This window comes from Carettochelys insculpta, chromosome 2, assembly GCF_033958435.1.
Source record: "Carettochelys insculpta isolate YL-2023 chromosome 2, ASM3395843v1, whole genome shotgun sequence".
Lineage (NCBI taxonomy): Eukaryota > Metazoa > Chordata > Testudines > Carettochelyidae > Carettochelys > Carettochelys insculpta.
This window is the reverse complement of record NC_134138.1, coordinates 8,205,925-8,226,071: the sequence shown is the minus strand read 5'-3', so window position 1 is coordinate 8,226,071 and position 20,147 is coordinate 8,205,925. Positions and strand designations below refer to the sequence as shown.

General features: G+C 53.9%; 1 protein-coding gene across 4 annotated transcripts; it reads left to right on the top strand.

Annotated features, from left to right (window-relative positions):
- The first annotated feature begins 4,906 nt into the window (after positions 1-4,906).
- On the top strand, positions 4,907-19,504 carry THEM6 (thioesterase superfamily member 6). Of its 4 annotated transcripts, none has more exons than XR_012644129.1 (4): positions 4,907-5,536; positions 12,135-12,444; positions 18,161-18,243; positions 19,480-19,504. XR_012644129.1 is itself a non-coding variant. In XM_074985598.1 (2 exons), the coding sequence occupies exons 1-2, from the start codon at positions 5,033-5,035 to the stop codon at positions 12,246-12,248; spliced, it is 618 nt and encodes a 205-aa protein (XP_074841699.1). In that variant the 5' UTR covers positions 4,907-5,032; the 3' UTR covers positions 12,249-13,218. The 4 variants fall into 4 exon arrangements, 1 of the variants encoding a protein (XP_074841699.1); XR_012644128.1 differs by lacking the exon at positions 19,480-19,504 and adding an exon at positions 18,715-18,860; XR_012644130.1 differs by lacking the exon at positions 19,480-19,504 and having other exon boundaries at positions 18,161-18,654.
- The last annotated feature ends 643 nt before the right edge of the window (positions 19,505-20,147 follow it).

Here is a 20,147-nt window from a genome sequence, read left to right as displayed (position 1 = left end):
GCAGGGAGCACTGTTCTGAACTGGGTCTCTGGGGGTGAGGAGACAGGAGCAGGACAGGGCTGTGGCCGGCAGGTCAAAGAACTGCACAGATTCACCAGCTGATCCATCCAGGAGAGTCGTGCAGGGCAGGCGTCATTTCAGCAGGAGAAAATCCGAGAAGCCCCTGACTCTTACCTGTTTTCTCCTGCCAGGTATCCTGCATTTAACCCCAACCGCGCCGCGTGTGATTTCTCCTGAGCACTGCACACACCCGTCTTTCTGTACCGTAACTACCTTAATGAGGCTCAGGAGCAGGAACTAGGGGTGTGGGACACCAGGCTGCAGCATGCCCAGGCTCCCAGAAGCTGGCTCCATGCACCAGGGGCTCTGCTGCCAGCCCCCGCTTCTGTGGTCCTGGTTTGAGCCCTTCACAGCAGGGGCCTCTGCTGACAGCCCCAGGCCCGGCATCCCAGCTTCTGCCCCATATGCTAGGGCCTTGCTCCCATCCTCAGCTGGGACAGAAATAAGGGGGCTCAGCTCCCCCACTTTTGATAATGCTCCAGCACTACCGTAACGGAGTGATTCCCTGTTCTGGGGGGACTTTAATTCCCACTTCCTGTCATTTTTTTTTAAACGTACGAGGCCTGGTTTCAAATCCCACTTAGGACAACAAGCAAAAGCAGCATTCATCTGGGTTCCCCGTTGCACAGCTCGAGAGAGGCCTAGAGCTGGAAGAGCAGGTCGGGCAGATCAGGAATAAGGGGCAATACCAGAGCTGCAGGTGCTCCCAGTACAGACCCCGTCTGTGCTTTGCCTGATGTGAACTGATGGTCTGAGCCCTTCCCTTTCTAGTGCACTAAAATCCAGGCAAGTTCCAAACTGGCTTCAAAGAGCCCCTCCCCCACCCGACTCCACCCCCGAAAAATAAAAGGCAATAGCATTTACTGGGCCAGATCCAGTCTTTCTAGCCCAATGTGCCCTGTGCTGAGGATCCGGCCCTCCGCTTCCTTTCAACTGCTGAGGATATTTGCCCCACGCCTGCCGTAAAACTAGAGCCGCAGGAATTAACCAGGTCTGAACCGATCCAGTTCAGAACCTGGTTGATTCCTCGCTCTCTCCTCTGGTAGCGGGTGGCAGGATTTCAACTTTGTTGTCATGACAAATCTTTGTCTGGTGCCCCCCCCCCCCCCCAAATCAACAAGACGACGGGCGTGGGGCTATTCCACCCATTGCAAGAGAGAAAACCGGCTACTGGCATGAACTTTGCCATCCCGGCTGCCCCCACCACCCTCTCCTGAAGGATGTGCTGGCCAGACTGGGCCAAAGAGAAGATTCCCAATGACAGGGGCAATGCTACCAGCTTCTGCCACCTTCTGACCACCAGCTGGGATGCCAGACTAAGTCTCTGCCCTCCCTGTCCCTGGGCGCTCTTTTAACTTCTCCACCTTACGTCTTCTCATTTGTCTCCTTCGCTGTTTTCCTGCCGCATTATAAGAGGCTAGCTTAGCCAGCTGAGCCGGCCTATTTTGCAGCACCTATGTAAGCCCAAGGCTGAAAGCTACAGCTAAAAGCACTGCCCCAACCAGCCCAATGCTGGCATGCATTTGTCAGGTCTCAGTGCAGCTGATCAGTTTGCAAGTGACAGCTACCAATAGCAGATGTCCCTCAGCGGGAGCAGCATCTGGGGCAGATGTAATTAATACACCGCTTCCAGGACTAACCTGTCACTTCGGGGATGGAGTACATCAGCCAATCACCCTGTCCCCCAAAGCACAGGGCCCAGATTCACCACTAGGGATGGCTTTGGCCATCAGAGACAGAAACTACACTCCAAAGAGGGAGCTGTGTTTGCCTGGAGCTTCAAAAAAAAAAACCCAAGCAGTCTTGGAGCACCTTAAAGACTAACTATTTATTTGTTAGGCAATGAGCTTTCATGGGACAGACCCACATCATCACTGTCTCTCTTTGCTGTTCTTTTCTCTCCCCTTCTGTGTGTGTTTGTCTCCGAGGAAGTGGTGGAATTGGATTTTAACAACAGCTCCCAGCCTGTCTCTTTCCCCCGCCAAAGGGCATCTTGAATAGACTGTCTGACTAAACGACTGTCCGACAAAAGGCGTTTTCCTTCTCAAGGCTCCCTACCACAAAAGCAAAAGAGAACAAGGAATAGCGGTTAAATTAAACCTGGCTTAATGCTTTACCCATCAAAAACATTAACTTTTTCCTTCTCTTCTGTATCTCTGTTTCTTTCTGCACACCCAGCCTTGTTGGACACTCATGGGGTTAAGACAAACTTTCCACCTGTCTTAATACAGCAGTCCAGACTCCACACCAGGGCTCCCTTCATACTCCTAGCCAATCCGAGGGGAAGACTCGCTCAGAGAGCTCAGACTCTGGGAAAACCCTGGAAAGATACCAGAGGTGTCATCTGTACCCTGCAACCTGCCTCTGGACATGGGCAGTGGGTGAGCCCCAAAGCTTGGGGGCACCAGATGCCCCCCCATATTTAAAAGTAGCTATCTTACAGCAAAAAATTTTAAAACCAAACTCCAAAGAGAAACTGCTGAGCTGCATTTCATCTGCAAATTTGACATCCTCAGCTCAGGATTAAACAAAGACTGAATGGCTGGCTAAATACAAAAGCAGTCTCTCCTCTCTTGGTGTTTACACCTCCAGATCAACTGCTGGTAGTAGGCCTCACCGTCCCTGACTGAGTTAACCTCGTTATCTTCAGCCTTGCTCTGGCCTGCCTATTTATACCTGCCTCTGCAAATTTCCACTACCTGCATCTGACAAAATGAGTCTTTGCCCACAAAAGCTTATGCTCATCCATTCCTGTGAGTCGATATGGTGCCACAGGACCCCCCATTGCATCTGGAGTATTGTGTCCAGTTTTAGGTCCCCAGTATAGAAAGGATGTGGATGTGCTGGAGCAGGTTCAGCAGAGGGCAATGAAAATGATTAAGGGGCTGGAGTACATGACCTATGAGGAGAGGCTGAGGGATTTAGGCATATTTAGTTTGCAGAAGAGAAGACTGAGAGGTGATTTTATAGCAGACTTCAACTTCCTCAAGGGGAGCTCTAAAGAGGATGGAGAGAAACTGTTCTCAGTGGTGTCAGATGGCAGAACAACGAGCAATGGTCTGAAGTTACAGAAGGAGAGATGTTGGTTGGATACTAGGAAAAACTACTTCACCAGGAGGGAGGTGAAGCACTGGAATGCGTTGCCTAGACAGGTGGTTGAATCTCCATCCCTAGAGGTTTTTAAGTCCCAGCTTGACATAGTCATGGCTGGGATGACTTAGTTGGGGTTGATCCTGCTTGAAGCAGGGGGCTGGACTTGATGATTTCTTGAGGTCCCTTCCAGCTCTGTGATTCTATGATCCAGAATATTTGACCATCCAGCAACCTCCCGGTCCAGGGCCTGCTGGATATGAAAGAGTTTACTATAGGTGAGTTGGTAGATACGGATACAGATACATGCCCTTTCAGAACAAAAAGCAGTCAAGTAGCACTTTAAAGATTAGCCAAATAGTTTATTAGGTAAGCTTTCGTGGAACAGACCCACTTCTTCAGACCATAGCCAGACCAGAACAGACTCAATATTTGAGGCACAGAGAACCAAAAACAGTAAGCAAGGAGGACAAATCAGAAAAAGATAATCAAGGTGAGCAAATCAGAGAATGGAGGGGGGAGAGGTCAAGAAGTAGATTAAACCAAGTATGCAGATGAGCCCCAACAGTGACTCAGAAATTTCCCATCCTGGTTTAAACCACGTGTTAATGTGCCGAATTTGAATATAAAAGCCAGCTCGGCTGTTTCTCTTTGCAGAACAGTGCGAAAGTTCTTTTTCAGTAACTCACATACCTTGAGGTCATTGACAGAATGCCCCCATTCCATTAAAATGCTGACTAACTGGTTTGTGGATCTGGAGTGTTTTGATGTCTGTTTTGTGCCCATTAACCCTTTATCTAAGGGAGTTAGAAGTCTGTCCAATATACAAAGCATCTGGGCATTGTTGGCACATGATGGTATATATGATGTGTCCTCTTTCGTATATTGTAACTCTACCCAACACCGACCCCCCACCACACCAACACAATGGGGCCGCTGCCCCCCAAGCCACCAGCACGTGGCCCTAGGGTGCCAGCGTGGCTGTGGCTGACCCAGAAGTTCCAGAGAGGTGGCCGGTGGCGTGGCTGCCCAGCCCCCAGCCTGCCTACTTGGGCCTCTGCCCCCCACAAGGGCAGGCCAAGGGAGGAGGCTGCCTGGAGCCTCCAGGAGAGCAAGGCGGGGGGAGGCGTTGTGGGGAGGCATTGCCTGCCCTGCCCCTGGAGATCAGCAAGGAGAGAGGGAAGGGACAGGACTGGCTTCTGCGGATGGCTGGGAGTGGAGCTGGGCGGAAGGCAGCGCTGCAGTAACGGGGGGCGGGGTGCCGAGGCTGGAAGCTTTCGGGCAGCAAAGAGCACAGCCGCACAGCTGCAGCAGCCGCTCCCGGGGGCCAGGCGCTAGGAATCACCTGCAAACAAACCCGAGCGGGACCGGGCTTGTCAGCTGGCCCTGGGCACAAGGAGGGAGGCAGCCGCCAGCTGAGCGGGGTGGTGGGGGCTCGGTGCAGCTCTGCTGGGAGCAGCAGAAGAGGCCACGGGAGAAGTCTACTGGGGAGGGTTCACTGGCACTGAAGCTGAACGGGCGCACCCAAGCGCCGCTGCTGGCCTGGAGCCCGGCCCTGGACTCCTCTACTCAGTGCAGACGCGGGGCTGGCCTGGTGCCTGCCTTTGCCGGGCCCGGGGAGCTCCCGCCAACCGCACCCCTCTTGCGTCTCTCCAGCCACCCCCGGAAAGCAACACTTCCCCCTCCCACAGGCAGCGCATTAGGCTGCAGCGCGCGCTCATGCGCGTGCGGCAGTGCAGCAGGGGCGGCGCGCGCGCGCGGGGACAGGGCCCGGATCCCTGAGCGGTGCACGCGGCCTGGCGCTGCACCGGCCCCGGGCGCAGACTCCCGGCGCTGGAGGCCGGCCCCGTGGCATCGGGCCCCGGCCCCAACTCCCGCCGCGATGCTGCTGGCGGCGGTGGCGGCCGGCGCCGCGCTGTTCTGCCTGCTGGACGCCTGGTACCTGCTGCGCCTGCCGCTGGCCCTGCTGCACGCGCGGTGGCTGCAGCCCCGCCTGCGGGACCCGCTGCGGGAGCAGAGCTGGCCCGGCCTGGTGCTGCCCTCCGACCTGGACTGGCTGCTGCACATGAACAACGCGCGCTACCTGCGCGAGGCCGACCTGGCGCGCTGCGCCCACCTGGCCCGCTGCGGCCTCCTGGGGGCCCTGCGCGCCCTGGGGGGCCGGGCCGTGCTGGCCGCCTCCTGCGCCCGCCACCGCCGCCCGCTGCGCCTCTTCCAGCGCTTCGCCGTGCGCACCCGCCTGCTGGGCTGGGACGCCCGCGCCTTCTACCTGGAGCAGCGCTTCGTCTGCGCCCGCGACGGCTTCGTCTGCGCCCTGCTGCTCTGCCGCCTGCACGTGGCGGGCTGCGCGCCCGGGCGGCTGGTGCAGCACGTGTGCCAGAGGCAGGTAAGGCCCGGAGGGGCCCGACAGACGAGGCCCAGGCCGGGTAGAGAGTAAGAGAGCAACTCCGGCCCAGGAGCAGCGGGCACCCGCTGGCAGGCCGCCTCGTCTGCACCCCCACAGTGATCACACCCCTATACGCTACACTGCTGCCTAGGGCACCCTCTCAGCAGGTGCCCCAGAATTAGTGGGGCCCTGGGTAGCTGTGTGCTGCGTATGTGGGACGCCTGGCATGGGGCAGCAGAGCCGGGACCCCAAGGGTAGGGCAGAGCCTGGACAGTAGCAGGGATCATGGGTGTGGAACCAGCGGCAACTGGGATCCCCCATGAAATTAGGGGGTGCTGCAGCACCCTCCAGTTCCCACACTTGTCGTCTTCCCCTGTTCCTGCCCCGAATGCTGCCTTCACCCCATGGAACAGCAGCTCCTCATTTCACCCTCCACCTCTGTGTAAGGCCCCGTAAACTGCAGGACAAGTATAATGCCCTGAGTGTGGGAAGGAGAAGTATTTATTTCCAGGGGCGGCTGGAGAGAAATAAGAGGGGTGCAACTGGCAGGAGCTCCCCGGGCCCTGCGGGGCCTGCAAAGGCAGGCACCAAGCAAGGCACATGTCTGCACTTAGTAGAGGAGTCCAGGGCCAGGTTCCAGGGCAGCAGCAAGTCTTGGAAGCACCTGTTCAGCTTCAGTGCCAGTGAACCCTCCCCAGCAGACTTCTCCTGTGGCCTCTTCTGCTGCTCGCAGCAAAGCTGCACTGAGCCCTCACCACCTCGCTCAGCTGGCGGCTGCTTCCCTCCTTGTGCCCACTGCCACCTGACAAGCCCCAAGTGGCAACTGGGTCCTGCTTTGGTTTGTTCCCAGGTGATTCCTCCCTGACACGGTGCAGCTCCTGGCTCTGGCTGCTCTGGCCCTTCCTGGGCTTCCACCTGGTTTCTGGCTACTTTACGACCTGAGTGCCTGTTTGCTGTAGCCCTCTGGTTTGGAGCTACAATTGCACATCCTCTGTCCTTTTCACACTCTGCACCCCTGGAACGCGGTCCTTCCTCTGCCTTGGTGCCAGGCTCTCCTCGCTCAGCGGGGGTTACGTTATTTATTGTTTGCAGTGGCACCTGGGACACCTAGTTGTGGATGAGGACCCCCTGCACAAGGTGCCGCACATACAGAACACAAAGACAGCAGTGTCTGCAACCCACTCTTGGCCCGTTCATTCAGAAAAGCCAGTTTTGCAAATAATCCTCCCCTGTCGAAATAATGCCCTTGATTTGTAGCCCTTCTGCAAGAAGTTGCCTGCCAGCCCCTAGCACACTGGGTTAATCAGTTGCCGCCTCCTTCCTTAGGTTTTATTGTTCTGACCAAGGATCCTTTGTGAGCTGAGATTGATTACAGCCCTATAGGTGCTCACAGTGCTGTAAGGACCCAGGGCCATGTGTGCAGTGTAAAAGCCCCATCCTTCCAAGCTTTATTCGGTGAACATGTGTGTGTCCCTCTTCTCTCCAGGCAGACTGGTGTAAATGAGGGACGTAAAATCTTGCTTGATTAGTTAACCAGGTAAAGAGGGGGATGCCCCACCCCGTACTGTGGCTGGACTAGAGCACCCCTGCCTGCAGCGCTGCTGGGCTGGCCATGGGGGAGGGCTGTTCCAGGTGGGCTGGAGGTCCAGCCCGCACTGATTAACTGTAACCAGTAAACCTCATCTGTTTAGGGCTTACTGCTTAACTGGATAACCATTTCTGTCCCCTGTGTAAATTCCATTACCTTCAGACTAGCTTGGTCGCTTGCATACTTACATAGTGGATAAAAAATGCACTAACCAGCGTGATTGCTTGGTAGCTTTCTTGCACTGGCTTTGCACAGGAGTTAATGAGAATGCATCCTGCATGGCCAGGGAGAATCAGACCTTTTATCAATACAACCTCCTAGCACTGAGATGTCACAGCATGGGTGCGTCTACACTAGCTGGCTACTTCGAAGTAGCTGGCACAACGTCGAAAGAGCACGTGTCGCATCTACATGGGCCGTGAGGTGTTTCGATGCTGAAAGCGACGTTAGGTGGCGAGACGTTGAAATTGCTGTTTCCATCCGAAGATGGGAATAGCACCCTACTTCGACGTTCAGCATCGAAGTAAGGTGTGTGTAGACGATCCACATCCCGCTACGTCGAAATAGTGGGGTCCTCCATGGTGGCCATCAACTGAGGGATTGAGAGACGCTCTGTCCAGCCCCTGCAGGGCTCTATGGTTGCCGCGTGCAGCAGGCCTTAGCCCAGGGCTTCTGGCTGCTGCTGCTGCTGCACCTGCTGCAGCTGAGGGTCCATGCTGTGTGCACGGGCTCTGCAACTGGTTGTCGGCTCTGTGGATCTTGTGCTGTGCAGGCCAAGTGTGTTTGGGAGGGGCCCTTTAAGGGAGCAGCTTGCGGCTTTGCTGGCCCCTTATTTCGACGGGGAGCACTTGTGTGTGTGGACACTCTGCATTTCCTTCCGGGGCAGCTCCTTTCAACATTCTCCATCGCTACTTCGACATTGAACGTCGATGACGCCAGCCCTGGAGGACGTGTAGGCGATACACGTCGAAGTAGTCTATTTCGATGTCCTTATATCAAAATTGGCTACTTCAACATAGTGTGCTAGTGTAGACGTAGCCCCTGTGAATCATGACTTGCAACAGGCTGCAGCAGCATTAGGTTGTAAGCACTGGTTACAGCCACTGGTTGTAAGCAAGGATCCCAGCCCACTTTTTCCAGGTCTGTACGTTGTAGCTGTGAACTGAGTCTGTTCCTTTGGCAGTACTTCTTTGAGTCGGGATTTGGCTTCACAGCAACATGTGCTTTGGCCTCTGGGCATCAAAGCAAGAACACCTCATCCAGGACAGTGCGAGATCGGTATCAGTAGGTAGTCCCTCGTGTCTGACGATGACATCTTGAACTTGCACAAGTTCATCGGTTGTGGACTCGCATGTGGCTGAGGAGTCCAAGCTTTGAACGGCATGGGCGTTCACAGTGGGGGCAAGGGAAATGTTCTGACTCTGTTGGTGCGGCTGCTGCTGTTGCTTTCTTCCTCTCACGAGCATCAATGAGGCGTACGCGTTGCTGCTCTTCAAAGCTGTCATACACGTGTCGTACGAGAGCACGCCAGCCTGTTCGATCTTTGCATGCTGCTCTAGCTGATCTGGTTTTAAACCAGCATGAGCAACGTTGGCCTTCACGCAGTCTTTATATCTCTTGCGAGGCCTACCCTGATTCCTTGTGCCCTGGGAGAGTTCAGCTCCATTAATCTGATCATCGGCCTGACAATTCCCGTGCAGTCTGTGACAATGTCCAGGACCCGCGCTCCAGAGGAAAGTGCAAGAAGCCCTGCAGCTGGACATTGTGTGACAGCCTATCCCTAGGAAAACCCTCTCCTAACCACTAGCATTTAGAGGTTGGGTTCTAGTCATGCCAAAGAATTGCCAGGGTTTCAAAAATAGTTCCTGTTGCAGCGCTTCCTGTTCTCATTGGTTAACGCTGTTGTGAATCTTGCAATGGTCTGTTGCAGCCAGAGGCGGGGAAAGTACCCAAAAAGTGACTTCAGTAAAAGTACGGCTCCTGGTGGGGGGAGGAGATGCTTAAGTACAAGTCACCGGTGTCCCTGTTGAAAACTACTTGCGTAAAAGGACGCACAGGCTTGTGTGCATACCGTACAGCTTCCTTGTACTCAAGTACTCAGAAGTGAAAGCAGCTGCACTGTTACTCAAGTAACTTTTGGGGTACTTTTTCCACCTCTGGAGTTGCAGCGGTGAGTTCCACCGAGCAATTGGGTGGTGTCTGGAACCATCTCGGTCCCAGTGAAGGCCTGAAGCCTTCCCTGGACACTCTGCTCCTCATGGCCTCGGCCTGTTTCTGTTTTAAGTGCAGCCATGGGTTTGCCTGGTTCCCGAAAGCCAGAACAGCTCTATAAGGAGCATGGGAGACGTTCTCTGCCTGAGGGAAATTGCCTGATTTTCTCTTCCAGTCTCCTTGCACTCTTCACTTCCTTGTGGCAGGAGGGGAGACTGTCCCCCAGTTTCTCTCTTGTTGCCCTGTGTGAAGAGCTGTCCTGCCACGCCCACATCTCGCTCTTGGGGAAGATGCAGTGCTGAAGCAGAAGCTTATCAAATACGGGCTTGGCTCCTGTATGTAACCCTAGAGGCACTGAGACCACTGATAAGGGGGAGTGAAGTCTCTGCTCTACAGCATTGGCTCAGAACCAGTGGGCTTTAGGTCACGTGGTAGAGCACGGGGTTTAGCCTCTAAGGTCGCAGGTTCAATCCCTCCTGCCAATGACCTGGGTGCATTGGCCTTATGCGTAGACCAGAGATGGAGGAAAGCCTGGGGAGCAGACCGTATTGCATGACCTGGCCTGGCCTGACCCTTGAGAGAAGGGTTGGGAGAAAAGTCCTTGAGCTTTCCCTCCTGGAGAGTTCCTCAGGTTGTCCCAACTTGAGGCTCACTCTGTCCCCATGGGAATGAGCAAGTGGGTCACCCTCCCACTCCCAGAGCTGGGGGTATTGGGGAGGGATGGAGAGCTGCTGGCTTCTTATGGGCTTCTGCACTGTAGCCCTATGTCTCTGCTCATGCATCAAGGGTCATTCCAATGGAGCTGCAGTGTTACTTTAGCTTTCCCTCCGGCCCCGTCCTCCTTTCCTGAGGGCTTCCACAGAACATCTAATGTAGCTTCAGGAGGCATTACCTTCCCTTAGAACAGCAGACCATGCCATGGCCCCTACCTTTCATGGAGCTCAGCCCCTTCCACACGTCTGCCTCGTCCTCTGCCCTGCCTGGGAACGGCTGCATATGCCCTCAGCCTTCTCCGTGCAGCCTTAAGCATGGTCACACTGGGTCAGACCGAAGGCCCATCTAGCCCAGTAGCCTGTTTGCCCATGGCGGTCAGTGCCAGGTGCCTCAGAGGGAATGATAAGACCGGGAAATTGAGTGATCTCTCCCCTTCTGACAAACAAAAGGCTGGGGACACCATCCCTGCCAATAGCCAAGGGTGGAACCATCCGCTATGAATTTATCTAGCTCTTTTTTGAACCCTCAAAACGAAAAAGCAGACTTTCAAGTGCTACTGGACTGCTTTTTTGTTTTGATAGTATATAGACTAGCACGGCTTTCTCTCTGTTACTTTTTTGAACCCTGTTATAGCTCGGCCTTTGCAGCATCCGCTGGCGAGAAGTTCCATAGGTGAACTGTGGATTGTGTGAAGAAACACTGTAGGACGTTGCCTAATGCTTTGGGCAGGTCGAGCCAATCAACAGCGCTCCAGCTGCCATGGGGCTTCGCAGCACATCTGGGACCTCAGTCCTTGCCTCTGCACGTCATTTCAGGGAGGTAACAGAGGATGGATCCGTCCATGGCTATTAGCCAGAATGGACAGGGGGGTGGTCTCCCTAGCCTCTGTTGGCCAGAAGCTGGGAATGGGCGACAGGGGCTGGATCCTGTGATGGAAAAGTGGAGGACTTCCGGGGTCCCCTGAGATGCATGTGTTCTGTATTGTGGTGGATTTTTTTTTCTTTCTCTGGTGCCTCAACCCAGCAGTTTCTCCAGAGCTCTGCAAGCAACGGGGAAGCTGACCAATGGACTGACTATATAGGAGAAGGAGGCAGTCCTATGCAAAGTGCCGCCCAGGTGCACACAGTGAATAAAAGAGAGGAAGAATTCCTCACAAGCTGCGTCTACACGGGTATACTACATCGAAATAGCTTATTTCGAAGTAGCGAAATCGAAATAAGCTATTTCGATGAATACCGTCTACACGTCCTCCAGGGCTGGTGCCGTCAACGTTGAACGTCAACGTTGGGCAGCAGTACATCGAAGTAGGCGCCTCAGGGGAGTGTCTACACACCAAAGTGGCCCACGTCGAAATAAGGGTGCCAGGAACAGCTGCAGACAGGGTCACAGGGCAGACTAGCACTTCCGGGGCAACAGCAAGCCGCTCCCTTAAAGGGCCCCTCCCAGACACACTTGCACTAAACAGCACAAGATCCACAGAGTCGACAACTGGTTGCAGACCCTGTGCATGCAGCATGGATCCCCAGCTGCAGCAGCAGCAGCCAGAAGCCCTGGGCTAAGGGCTGCTGCACACGGTGGCCATAGAGCCCCGCTCCCCTTCCACTCCGTTATGATGTTTCCTCCAAAATTTTGGCTATGAGCAGATGGGAATAAGGGGACTTCAAAGTAGCCGGGGTCCTTTCGAAAAGGAGCCCCGTCTGGACGAGCCGCGTGGCGGTGAGCTGCGTCAATTTTGAAGTGCCATGGCCGCCTGCATGCTAATGAGGCACTGAATATGTATTTCGGCGCTTCATTAGTAAACTTCGAAATGGCCATTTGCATGGCCATTTCGAAGTTTTTGGCTAGTGTAGACACGGCCCATGAGTGCAGGGCAGGGAACTAGGTGGCCTCTTGAGGTCCCTTCCAGACCTGCCGTTCTAGGGTAGCCAAAATTTTGGAGGAAACTTCATAACGGAGTGGAAGGGGAGCGGTAAATGCAGCTGAGCTGGAAATGGTTTGGGGATCAGCTGGGTTGCATGGGATGCTGGCAGGGAATGTGTAAAACCTGGACTTTGGGCCAATCTACCTGGCTTGTCTTTTCTCCAGGTGGACTCCCCAGAACTTCCAGAGGAGGTGCACCTCTGGATCCGCTGCAACGAAGCCAGCAGCCAGAAGCTGAGAGCTGAAAGCAGCCTGGGAATGAATAGCAAAGACGAGTAACCAGGTGTTCCCTGCCCCTCACTGTCCAGCCTGGAAAAGACCCGGGTTCCAGGTGGCCCAAGTGCAGGATGGCTGCGGGTGCCCTTGTCGACAGAGGCCTGCCCAAGCTGCAGTGGATAAGAAACTGACTTGGATCTCCATCAGCTGGCATCCAGATGAGCCAAACAACTGGCGAAGAGAGGACCCCCAACACCCTGTGAGTCAGTGAAGGCCTCTCTGGCCAAAGAGTCTGAACACTATGGGGTGATACTAGAGCCCCAGCACAGGATCTCTGGGCATTACCCAGCGCAATGGGGAGTGGCACCTTTGGCTCCTGAGGAAGGAAATGGAAACATCCCTCTGCACCGGCTGAGACACCAATGCCTCCTCTGTACATATAATCCCTTGCAGGGGCCCCACTAACCCTGCCAGCAGATAGAGCCCAGGACTACTAGGTGAAATCCTGCTGGTGTGGTGCGAAAGAGACCTGCCCCCCCCACATCCCTGGTGTGCCAGGCTTATGCCTGCAGGTGCCCAGGCCCAATGGCAGTGTTAAAAATACCAGGGCTCAAGGACAGTCATGTTCCTTTACTATCAGCCCTGTCCTAGGGTTTGTCTGCAGAGAAATACGTCAGTGCAGTGGTGGGGAGGCTAGCGTGGCATTAGTTAGTGCAGTAGATAAGGCTTCATCTCATGCGTATGTTGTCCCCATCCCTAGACAGAAGGAATGTGCTCACCAGGCTGAGGCTGAGCGTATTTGGGAGAAGTGGCTTAGGAGGGGGTGGGCAACCTGCAGCCCACTGAGGCTCTACTTGTGGCCCAAGGATGCCCCTGGTTTCCCACCTCCCCCGCGCACCAGGTCACCGGAGCCCCACGCTTTCTTATTCCTCCCCTTCCTCCCAAGAGCTGGAATGCTGCAAACCAGCTGTCAGCGCATTCCAGCTCAGGGAGGGAGCGGGAGTAGAGCACAAATCAGCTGATTTGCATGCTCCAAAAGCTCTGGGTGGGAGGGAGGGAGAGAAGCAGGTAAGTGCAGGGCCCTGATGCAAAAAAGATGTAGGGAGGGCAGACGGGGAGCCACAGGTGGAACCCCAGCGGGCCACAGGCTGCTGCAGCCCACACAGAGGAGGGCCACTCATACAGTGTAGACACTGCTGTACATCAAACCCATATATGCCACTGGGTGCAGTACCACCTTTTTGAATGCATCAGGACAGCTCTTGGCTAGGTCAGCCCCTCTCTCTGCGTCCTGGATTACTCGTCTGTGAACTGGAGACGCCACTTACCTGCCCCCCACTGGGCAGGCATGAGAACTAATTTTTCTGATTTGTCAACTTCGGTTACTATTTTGGTTCTCTGTGCCTTAAATATTGAGTCTGTTCTGGTACGGCTCTGGGCTGAAGAAGTGGGTCTGTCCCAAGAAAGCTCATCACCTAATAAATGATTTTGTGAGTCTTTAAAGTGCTACTGGACTGCTTTTTTGTTTGGATAGAATACAGACTAACACGGCTCCTTCTCTGTTACTAATTCACTGCTGTTTCTAAAGTGCTTTGAAGAGGAGAAGCACGTTTCGTGTGCTAATGGAAGACCTGCCGCTGCTTTTCTTCCCTCTCTAGCTGCTAGGGGCTGGTGGGTCTTCTAGGACAGAAGGTCAAAGAGTGCCGGTTCCAGTGATAGCTAAGAGCTGTTCTGAGGCATTCGAAAAAGTGGTACTGCGCTCACATGGGTCTGAGGCACAGTCAAGTCTATGCCAGACTTTAGGGTGTGTCAGAATTACCTTAGCTAGTGGCACACCTTGAAGTCCTAGTCAGGAAGAAGCCCGTGAATAGCTGGTGGATTGTAACTCTCCTCTGGCAGCAGCATAAACAGGATTCGGACAGGGTAGAGGATATGAAGCTAACTACATCACAGTCTCCCTTTATTGGTATGTGCTGTTGGAGCTGCAGAGAAAACACATACCCCTGGTCCAGCAGAGACATGGGCCTGGTGTTGCTTTAAAGCAGGACCCAGGGATCCCAGGTGCCTTTTGACTGTATAACTAAATTGGGTAACCTTCTTTCTGATTGTTGGGTATTTGTATTTCTATTTGGAGCCCCTCTCGTTATGTCCTCTGCTTTGTAAGTGGAAGACTTCTGAATATGATGCTACTGTTTCCCTCTAATGAACTCTTCCACCAGTACTGTATTGAAAGGCCAGGTTTTGAATATGTACAAATTCACTGCTCAGCTACACCTAAAATTACAATATGGAATGAAAAACTTGGAACTGGACATGGGAAGAAGGGAGGGGAAAAAATGATGGAAACTTTTGTGAAATTCCTTTTTTTTAAAAAAAAAACAAAAAACCTTTTTGACTATTTTGCCGCCTGCCCCAGTGTCCTGTAAGAAATCAAACCTGAACTTAGCATAACTTATAACATGGGGGGAGGGATAGCTCAGTGGTCTGAGCATTGGCCTGCTAAACCCAGGCTTGTGAACTCAATCCTTGAGGAGGCCATTTGGGGGTTGGGGCAAATAGATGTCAGGGATGGTGCTTGGTCATGCTAAGAGGGCAGGGGACTGGACTAGATGAGATGACCTCCTGAGGTCACTTCCAGTTCTAGGAGATGTGTATCTCCAATTATAATTTAATAATATCTGTCCAAACACTAAATGTGCTTGTGTGGGGTTTGCTGAGAAAATGAGCATATGAGAGGGCAGGGAAGCGCAAGCCCTGGCAGGTGCAGAGCCTTGGAAAGGGGTGGGGTAGTGGTGTTCAATTTTCTGGCATTAGAATACCGCATAGTGGTTTGCCAACAATCTCAGAGAGGTAGCAGTGTTAGAACCAAGCAGTGCTGTAGCACCTTAAAGACAAACTTTTGTTGATTAGGTATGAGTTTGTGGCACAAAAGTGCATTAGCAACTTAAAGACATTTTATTAGGTAACATGCATTTGTGGCACCAAAGCTCATACCTAGTCAACAAAAAGTTTGTCTTCAAGGTGCTACAGGACTGCTTGGTTTAACCATAGTAGTCTTGGTGCTTGGGATTTCTCTGGCTCTGAAGACACCAGCAGCAGTTCCTTATTGCTTACGCGATGTGAATCTTGTCTGATCTCCGATGGTTGGGGATCAGTGTTATATGCAAACCGCAGTGGGAAGGTGCTGCGTTCATTCCAACAAAAGGTGTAATATGGGTCTGAGACAGAAAGTGGCTATCCAAATGCAAAGCACCAACATCATCAGCAGGGATAAGTTTTCAGCACCATGGGATCCTTTCTTGAGCCAAATGGGCAGCTTTTGGAGCAGAAGATTTCAAACTGGGAGTTGATCCCCTCTGATGGTCGGGAGGTTATTACATGTGGGAAAGAGGGTCCGGAAAGGAGGAAGAAAGCATGAGCTGTCAGCCTCCATCCCAAACCCTGCTTCCTACCCTCCCTCCGCATTTGTAATTATGTTCAATATATTTTAAAGTCTTTTTATTTTCTAAAGGGGAGCCTCACTCAGAGGCTTGCTGTGGAAAAGGGATCCTCAGTACAAAAGTTTGAGAACCACTGATTTGGAGGTAGTAGGTTGTTATCCCCTGTGTCAGAGATTCCCAACCTGTGGGTCTGGACCCAAACATGGGTGGTGATTAGATTTGTTAAGGGTCATCAGCAGCTTGGAGCTGCATGCAGCTCTTAAAGAAGCCATTTGCAGCTCCTTAACCCTGCGGCATCCAGCCGCTCTCGCTATCAATAGAGAAGCAATTACGCATTACAAAGACAGCTTCTCCACTTTTGATATTTGTAGCCATCCCAGGCAAGCCACTTAATAGACTCTTGCAGTAATTTTGCCCCTGCCCCTCCCTTTCCCCTTTTTGCCCCCTTCAGTTCTACGTACTTGACTGGTCAGTTTTCATTTTTTTGTTTGTATCTCCCCCAGCCCCTGAGTGTGAGTCACTCACCCAGACCCGGGAGCCTCTTAGTGTGAGCCTGCCAGCCCTGGGAGCCTCTGAGTGTGACCCTCCCAACCCCCAAGTGTGACCCCCCCCCAGCCCTGGGAGCCTCTGAGTGTGACCCTCCAAGCCCCCAAGTGTGACCTCCCCAGCCCCAGGAGCTTCTGAGTGTGACCCTCCCAGCCCCCAAGTGTGACACCTCCCCAGCCCTGGGAGCCTCTGAGTGTGACCCTCCGAGCCCCCAAGTGTGACCTCCCCAGCCCCAGGAGCTTCTGAGTGTGACCCTCCCAGCCCCCAAGTGTGACACCTCCCCAGCCCTGGGAGCCTCTGAGTGTGACTCCCTTCCGTCCCTCTAGCCTCTGAGTGTGGGGTTTAAACTAGGGGAGCAGTTTGGGGGATGAGGGTCTTTCCCCCACCCCAAGTCAGATCAACTATAATAACACTGTATTTATTATAGTTATTTATTTTATTATTAATATATTTTCCCTTTTTCTGTGACATAACTGCTATGAATGTGCAAACATGAGGGGCCCAATTTTATATTCTTGCCTCAGGCGCAAAATTAGCTAGTCACAGCTCGGCTCTCTCCAGTTATGAATTGCTGTGGGTCACCAAGAGCAACAAGAAGTCCTGAGGCACCTTATAGGCTAACATATTTTGGTGTATAAGCTTTCGTGGGCAATGACCCGTTTCGCCAGATGCGTTTCCACTCAGTACGACTGAATGCAGTGCCTGGCACGGTGACAAGGAGCAGAGAGGCAGCCGTGTTAGTCTGCGTTGTCGAGAACAACGAGAAGTCTTTTGGCAACTTACAGACCAGTAGGTATTTTGGAGCATGAGCTCTCGTGGGCAAAGACCTGCTCGGTCAGATGACAAATCACACAGCTGATGCAGCGGGTCTTTGCCCACAAAAGCTTATACTCCAAAATATGTGTTAGTGTATAGGGTGTGTGGCAGGGTCAGTCTCATTCCTAGGCCCCGTGTCCTCTATTCAGTCCACTGGCCCCACCGTATGAGCCTCCTTACTCTTGCAGGGGCAGTCTGGGGGGGACCCTGGTCCCTACCCGCTCATTCCAGCCCAGGGACCCTGGATGGCCACTACCAGTGAGGGCCGACTCCCTTCACCCTGGCCCCTGCAGCTGCTCTCCCTGGGCTGCTTCCCCAGGTGACTCCCCCTGGTACCTCCTTCCACTACTGGTAGCCATGGCAGTAAGTCCCCTCCTTTGTTTGGCTCCTCTGGCTGACCAGTTCCTCACAGTCTCTGGTGGAGCTCCAGGCCCCCTGCATTGGGGCATTCCAGCCCCCCAGTTGCTGAGGCTCCTCTCCTGTGGTCGCTAGTGTTCCTCTAAGTCTCCTTCCTTCTCCTCACTCACCTTCCAAACTCTCCTTCACCACCCTCCCCTTGCCTGCATGGAGAAGCCCTGAGCAGGATCAGCTGGCCCGGCCCTAATTGACTTAGAGCAGCCTACTCCTCAGGTGCCCCCACTTTGACTGTCAGCTCCATCTCTGCTCTGTTTTTACTCATGTCTCTCCTCTCCTGGCCCCACCCTGCCACAGGTGCCACAGGACTTCTTGTTGTTCTTGAATATACAGACTAACAGGGCTCCCTCTCTGATACTTGGGTCACCAAGTCTTCCCAAATTGTCCGAAGGGTGAAGAGTGGGAACCGCTGCTCCACAAGAGGTTGCCCGTCCCATCCCAGCCTTCCCGAGTCAGGGCAGGTAGACCTCAGGCTAAAGCGCAGACCTAAGCCATGCAAGTGAGGATTTACTTCCTACCTCTGCTACGGCTGCTCTTGGTGATGGTTATTCATGCCGAATTCCAGCTCCTTATCTGCAAAATGAGGACAATGCTCCTTTCTCGATATCGCAGGAGTGTTGTGCAGTGAAATCTGTTATTGATTAGGAAGGGCCCAGGAGCTCCGGGGACGAGGTTATCCAGGTCTGTTAATCTGCCCATTTGGGCTGTTGCCTTTCCGTCAGCCCACAACACACGAAAGTGTTATGCTTCCTCTTGCAGGGTCTGAAATGGATTGTTTGCCATTGTGATTCTGGCGTAGCTGGCCTTCCCCCAGCAGGAACTGGTGATAAGCAGTAATCCCGGTAAGCTGGGCATTTGGGCAGCCACGTGGAAGAGATGCAGATGCCACCCAGCTGATTAGCAGAGCACTCACAGCTGACAGTGTGTATTTCTGTTGGTGGTGTACATCTGTATGTGCCTCAGTGCACATAACAAAATTTATTCCACCCTATGGGAAATTTGAGGCAATGCTGGTAACCCCCTAGAAATGTCGCTCATCAGAATTTCCACTGCTGTGTAGAATGGGGGGGAGGGAGAAAAGTACATTCTTCTCTCATCTGCTACCCTCTGATGGCAGCCCTGAAGACAGAGAAGGGAGTGGGCATTGTTAGTGAAAGGTGGTGGTTCCCTTTTGGCTGTGCCCGTAGAAACCCTGGTGTCAAGTAGAAGGGAGCAAAGGTATCTCCCTGGTCACAGCCAGGACAAAAGGATGTTATGTCGTAAAGGTGCCGCTAGAGGGGCGTCTTCATCTTTGGCAGCTTCTTCCTCCACAGCTGAGCCACCCAAGGCATAGCTCATAAGAACATGAGAACGGCCATACTGGGTCAGACCAAAGGTCCATCCAGCCCAGTATCCTGTCTGCCGACAGTAGCCAGTGCCAGGTGCCCCAGAGGAGGTGAACCGAAGACAATGATCAAGCGATTTGTCTCCTGCCATCTGTCTCCAGCCTTTGACTAAAGGCTGGTCACCATCCCTTACCCCTTGCTAATAGCCATCTATGGACCTAACCTCCAAACAACATCGAGCTCTTTTTCAAACTCTGTTAGAGTGCTGGCCTTCACAGCGTCCTCTGGCAAGGAGTTCCACAGGTTGACTGTGCGCTGTGCTCACCTGCCTCTCCTGTGCACCCTGACCCTGGCACGTGGCTGGAGCTCTGGGGATGTGAGGAGCATTAACTGGTGAGCCAGGAGGGCTCTGGGATAAGCAAGCATTCAGCCTGATGGTGCTTCACCAGCCAGCTTAACAGGCCTGGGTCTAGTGGTTGGAGCACAAGCCTGGAGTCTGTTTCAGACCCAGTTCTCTAGAGGGCCCGAGACCACATTCATCACTGCAGTATCTGAGCATCTGTCAAGAGTTCTGCAGTTGCCCATATCTGGATGTGCATTTTCGAGTTTCAGTGCTGCGTTTGTTCTGAAACCGTAGGCGCCATGACCACACATTTCGCTCTGCAGCTTCCCCTTCCCCCAGCTCAAACCAAGGTCTGGCTGCGGTTATGGCTGGGAAGTGGAACGAGATGGACATCCCACCGTTTTCCACAGGGTGGAAAGGGAGGGGCACCGAGAGGAGGGACGACACCCATCAGTCTCAGCACCGGGGGCAGTGAGCTCAGGGAACAGCCATGCTGCAGAGTGACCGATGCGGGCAGCTGCCCTGCAGCAGGAACACGGTGGCCACGTGGAGATGGGGCTCTCCACCCTGCTGCCCACCAGCCAGGTAAGTGCCCCCTCCTGGCCCTCAGCAGCCGCATTAGCTGCTCCCAGGACCATCCCTCCCTTCTCCAGCCCCCAGGGCCAAGAAACCTGGCCTGGAATTCCCCCATCGCCACCACCAGTTCCCAAGATTATTGCCCTCCCATTGCTGGGGCCATGAGCCCCCCCAACCCTCCCCAACTTCAAAAACATCTGCCTGGCCCCAGCCCTGTACACCCCTGCTTTGCCTGGCCCCAGCACCCTATGCCCCTGCTCTGCCTGGCCCCAGCATGAGCTCAGCAGCCTGGCCCCAGCTCCCTACGCCCCAGCTCTGCCTGGCCCCAGCATGAGCTCAGCAGCCTGGCCCCAGCTCCGTACACAACTGCTTTGCCTGGCCCCAGCTCCATACACCCCTGCTCTGCCTGGCCCCAGCATGAGCTCAATAGCCTGGCCCCAGCTCCATACACCCCTGCTCTGCCTGGCCCCAGCATGAGCTCAATAGCCTGGCCCCAGCTCCA